Source organism: Lipotes vexillifer, unplaced genomic scaffold (assembly GCF_000442215.2).
Source record: "Lipotes vexillifer unplaced genomic scaffold, Lipotes_vexillifer_v1.1 scaffold184, whole genome shotgun sequence".
NCBI classification, from domain to species: Eukaryota; Metazoa; Chordata; class Mammalia; order Artiodactyla; family Lipotidae; genus Lipotes; species Lipotes vexillifer.
The window spans coordinates 1725201-1730558 of record NW_006783561.1 but is presented as its reverse complement, the minus strand read 5'-3'; the positions used below and the strand labels follow the sequence as shown (position 1 = coordinate 1730558).

The window sequence follows — 5358 nt, the reverse complement described above, 5'->3', positions numbered from 1 at the left end:
ATTCCTGCTCCCATTACCCTGTTATCTCCCTGGTTCAGGCTTTATGATCTCATACCTGGGTATATCAGTTAGCTTTTGCTAGGTGTGTTATTACACACCATCCCCAAAACATAGTGGCTACAACAACCATTTCTTTAGTCCGTGATTCTGTGGGTCAGTAATTTGGGGCTGGGCTCAGGAGGGCAGCTCTTCTAGTCTTGCCTGAGCTCACCCATGCATCTGTGGTCAGCTGGGACAGCTGCTCCATGTGGCCTCTCACCATCTGGCAGACTAGCCTGGGCTCATTCACATGGAGGCAGAACAATTCCAAGTGCAATAAAAGAGCAAGCCCAACAAACAAATGCTTTTCAAACCTCTGCTACGTCACCTTTGCTAATGTTCCATTAGCGAAAGCAAGTCAGATAACCCACCCAGATCCAACAGGCAGAGGAATAAATAAGCTGCCTCTTAATGGAGGATCTGCCATGTCTGCAAGGGCATGGATGGAGGGAGAACACTTTGTGCCCATTTTTACAATTGACTAAATGATCACATCTCCTGCCTTGCAGCTTTTCTGGCTGTAGGCTTTTGCTGTTCCAGCCCATCCTGCTTCCTTCTGCCACATTCATTTTCCTTAGACTCTGCTTTCATATTTCGTATTATAACCCCCAGAGGTTTCTTCTTTTCCATACCTTATCAGCTATCAACCCTTCTGCCTAGCTTTCAAAGGTCTCCTTAAGCTGGCCTGACCCTAAAAGCAGAGCACATGGTACAGGGGAAAAAGAACAAGCAGCAGTCAGGGGAGGCATGGGCATGAGTTCCATCATCATCATTGTTCACTAACTAGTTTTTAACCTCTTGGGGTTTCTGTTTTCTCCAAATGTTTCTCCCTCCAAAATGAGGGAGTTTGGATTAAATCTGAGAGGTTCTTTTCAGATTTAAGATTTAGGCTGGGTGTACATAGATGAATTTGTTTCCTGTTACTCCCTAAATAAACCTTCAACTCGAATAAGACCCGGCTTCTTAATTCCCACTGTTGTGCTTTCATTCCCCATGTTTTCTCAGTCTGGCATTGCCCTTTGCGTCCTTCACTGCTTGTTTTAAATTCTGCCCATCCCTTGTCTTTGTAATCTCTGCCATCCAGTTTGGCACTTAATTATATTATCTCTCCTATTATTCAGTGTTTCAGTTGTTAGTCTTATCAGCTAGATTATAAACTCATCGAGGAACGAGACTATATTTTATACATTGACTAAGCACATTGTAGGTATCAAGCAAATATTTACAGATTAATCCTAAATTTCCATCCCAGGTCTTAGAAAATTGGAACCGGCTGAAGACTTTTTTATTTATCTATCTATCTATTTATTTATTTACTTCTGGCTGTGTTGGGTCTTCGTTTCTGTGCGAGGGCTTTCTCCAGTTGCGGCAAGTGGGGGCCACTCTTCATCGCGGTGGGCGGGCCTCTCACTATCGCGGCCTCTCTTGTTGTGGAGCACGGGCTCCAGACGCACAAGCTCAGTAGTTGTGGCTCATGGGCCTAGTTGCTCCGCGGCATGTGGGATCTTCCCAGACCAGGGCTCGAACCCGTGTCCCCTGCATCGGCAGGCAGATTCTCAGCCACTGCGCCACCAGGGAAGTCCCTGAGATTTAGAGGTTTTTTAAGGCCAATCCCCAGACCAACCTCGTGGCTGAAGCCACAGGCACGGTTCTGGAGGCTGGAAGGCTGAGATTAGGGCGCCAGCGTGGTTGGATTCTCGATGAGGACCCTGTTCCTGGTCATGGCCTCACATGGCCTTTCCTTGGGCTGTGCCGGCTGAAGACTTAAGACAAGTAGGAGGATAAGACTGCTTGGGCAGAGGTGGCGATGATGGTGGTGGTGGTTGGAGAGGGGGGGATTTTTGTTAAATGTACTCAAGGTAGTTTACACTTAACAGGCTGGTAGCCTTTAGAAGGTATCTATAAAGTTGCTTTACAGGCCTTTCCTCCAGCCATCCTATGACACTGGTTCTCCTCTGCTTATTTCTTGCAGTTTTCATCCTTCTGTAAGCTGTCACCATGACCCTGACAAAAGGTTCCTTCACCTACTCCAGTGGGGAGGAATATCGTGGCGAGTGGAAGGAGGGTGAGAGGACCCGTGGGGAACATCCAGTAATGAACACTTCGTTGGCTGAAGGACAAATACATCAGGATATATATAGGACAACTTTATGAGTTTTCATTTCTAACTTCTAAAGCCAAAGAGTGCCTTTCCTTTATTTGATTTTAGGATTATAAATAAAGGAATTGGAAAATGCTATTGTTACTCCAATCTCCAGAAATAAGTTAAATCTTCCCACTTCTAAATTGAAAGTGATTTAACGCTCTTTTTTTTTTTTTTGCCATGCCTCGTGGCTTGCAGGATCTTAGTTGCCCAACCAGGGATTGAACCTGGGCCTATGTCAGTGAAAGTGCCGAGTCCTAACCACTGGCCTGCCAGGAGACCCCCCCCCCCAACACTCTTTTATCCTTTAGTGGTATTACTTGGGAATTGTTTTTATAAATGCTAACATACTCAGCAGAGCACTGGCCTGCCAGGAGCCCCCCCCCCCCAACACTCTTTTATCCTTTAGTGGTATTACTTGGGAATTGTTTTTATAAATGCTAACATACTCAGCAGAGCAAAATGAATTATTTTTAGGGCCCATAAATTGCAAAGTACAGATTCATTGTAATGACTTGATTCTAGTGAATCTTAAGGAAGAAATTAGGGCAGACACTCAAGAGCAGATGACATTCATTGCCTTGAATTTCCTGTGACAGCTCATTACATTTGGAAATATCTATTCATAGGAAGGGCAGAATTCCTCAAGCCTGAGGCTATACAGGAAGCACTTTAATGATGTTCAGTTTGGAAACAGTCTGGCCACTTTAAAGTCTCATGGGTCCAGTCCCAGCAAACCCGGAACTGCCCCGAGGAGACTTGACTCTCTATAGTTGTGCCAACGAAGAGCAGTTCACAGCCTTTCCAGATGCCTCATTCTTTTCATGGTAGATCCCTGCAGCTGATGAATTTTTGAGCCTTGAGAGGAGAAATTGTGCACATGGGACGTGACCTTGCCTCCGTACATCCCCAGCCTTTTCTCCTGCCTCCCAAACACCTACCGTACCCTTTAATGTGACCTTTTAAGAGGCGAGTCTTCTCGAGGCTCTGCTGGGCAGTCTCTATCCACCAAAAGAACGCCCTTGTACCCGGAATGGCATTGCTGCTTCTCCAGTATCTTGCTCTGTTCTCTGGTCAGTTCAGTGGGTAAGCACAGCCCTGTTGATGGAGCAAAGCTCAAACTAGTATTGCCAGTCAGGCTGTTAGGTTTGCCCAGCAGCTTCATGGTGTCGGAGGGTACTTTAATTTTTTTCTCAGAGTGTCAAGGCAGTTAAGTGTCGAGGGCTCCAGAGTCAGTCTGCCAGCTGCATTTGCTGTCTTGCTCTACCACTTAGTTGCTCTGTGATCTTGAGTGTTTTATCTTCTCCTTGCCTTGGTTTCTGCATCTGTTAATGGGAATAATAATAGTATTGGTCCTACCTCCTAAGGTTGTTGTGAGGATTAAATAAGATGATAAATACAAAGTGCTTAGAAGAGTGCGTGGCACATAGTGAAGGTCCTGTGAAGTTAGCTATTGTGATTTTTATTTAAAAATTTTTTTAAGCTATTGTGATTTTTCAGTGCTCTCTTATCTTCATACTTGGAGAGACCTGCTCCAAATCTGATGGTTGTGACTTAAGAAGGGAAGATCTTAGAGGCCAGCTTATTACTCTGGGTAATAGTTCTCTGCCCTGCTAATGTCACTGCTTCTCTTCTTTCCTTTGTGGATGGGGTGATGCAAGGCAAGGGATATTGGACTGTGAGAGGGGACCCTGAAGCTGCCCCATCCCAACCTGACACCTGTCTTCTCTTTGCTCAGGCCGCAGACATGGTTTTGGTCAACTGATGTTTGCAGACGGTGGCACCTACCTGGGCCATTTTGAGAATGGGCTCTTTAATGGCTTCGGGGTACTAACCTTCTCAGATGGCTCGAGGTGGGTACTGGGTCATCATTCCTTTCTCAGCCTTAAACTAGGGAAGTTCTGTTCTAAAAGGGATAGTGAGAAACATCTGGTCAAACCTGAGCTTGTCCCGGGCCCTCTGAAAACAGGCAAGGAGTAGCGTTTGTTCTTTTATTGGTTACTTTATAAATACATCTAAAATTTGAAATGGCAAGGAGGTCAGTGACCTCCCACCCCACCACTGTCCTCTTAGGTTATTTCCTTGAGATTAGAGCCTCGTATCATACACACTCTCTGACCCTTCTCTGCTGCGAGGGTGGGGGGGTGGGAGCTCTGGAAGAGTGGAATCAGCTTTGCTCCTTGGCGTTGATAAACCACATATTTGGTGTTAGCAGCTGCCTGACTCAGTTATCCTGAAGGCTGACATCTCGTGTTTCTGCAGGTATGAGGGGGAGTTTTCCCAGGGCAAGTTCAACGGCGTCGGAGTCTTCATTCGACATGACAACATGACCTTTGAGGGGGAATTTAAAAACGGCAGAGTGGATGGTTTGGGTAAGTTGCGGGCCAGCAGGACAGGTGACTGACAAGCATAAATGGGTGGAAGGACACCTTTGCAGCTTTAATCCTCCTGTGGATGCCCAGCAATGCATAGTGACTGGGCGCCAATGCCGGGTCATCGGACTCACCAATAGAGTACCCAAGGGCTGTAAACTTTTCTCTCCCTCCGCCTCTATGTAGCAAGCAGACCTCCCAGCCACTAATGCCACTGTCACACCCATATTTTCTCTGTCCCCCTCAAAGGCCTGCTGACTTTCCCTGATGGTTCTCACGGAATACCCCGCAACGAAGGTCTGTTCGAGAACAACAAGCTTTTGCGGCGCGAGAAGTGCTCGGCGGTGGTTCAGCGGGCCCAGAGCGCCTCCAAGTCAGCCCGGAGCCTCACCGCCTGATGTGGCGCTGCGCCCAGCTGACAGCAACGCCCCGCCACCCGCTGGGGGTGAACAAAAGAATCCGATGTGAGAGGAGATGAGAATGACCGTGGAGCAGAAGTCCCGGGAGGGGCCCCGTCACCCGCCAGGCAGGGCTTCGGTTACAGAAGGTCTGAGGCTCAGGCCGCTGGCCTCGCAGCAGTGGTACCCGGTGTGCCCTGCCCTTCTGTCGCTCGTTGGTACTCTCTGTCCCTGACACCGTGGGTCACCCGGTGCAGACCCGCTGCTGCCTTCTACTTCACTTTCTGCCAAGTGATACAGAGTCTCTTCCTTCTGCCTCTATTCGGGGCAGATGATCCCAGCCCCAGATTAGGGCCAGTGCTCTGTGCTGCCCTGGAGAAATAAGGAAAACGATAGGAGTGGCTCA

At 47.8% G+C, this 5358-nt stretch overlaps 1 protein-coding gene across 1 annotated transcript; it reads left to right on the top strand.

The window, feature by feature from the left end:
- The first annotated feature begins 2037 nt into the window (after window positions 1–2037).
- Window positions 2038–4952, top strand: MORN4 (MORN repeat containing 4). Its single transcript, XM_007456219.1, has 4 exons — window positions 2038–2104; window positions 3921–4035; window positions 4445–4554; window positions 4804–4952. The coding sequence occupies exons 1-4, from the start codon at window positions 2038–2040 to the stop codon at window positions 4950–4952; spliced, it is 441 nt and encodes a 146-aa protein (XP_007456281.1).
- Window positions 4953–5358: the final 406 nt, after the last annotated feature.

Bases quoted from the DNA above. Each gene is read 5' to 3' on its own strand.
- MORN4 (XM_007456219.1), top strand. From the start codon at position 2,038: ATGACCCTGACAAAAGGTTCCTTCACCTACTCCAGTGGGGAGGAATAT. The intron at 2,105-3,920 runs GTGAGAGGACCC...CTCTTTGCTCAG, and splicing joins TCGTGGCGAGTGGAAGGAGG to GCCGCAGACATGGTTTTGGT. The intron at 4,036-4,444 runs GTGGGTACTGGG...GTGTTTCTGCAG, and splicing joins ACCTTCTCAGATGGCTCGAG to GTATGAGGGGGAGTTTTCCC.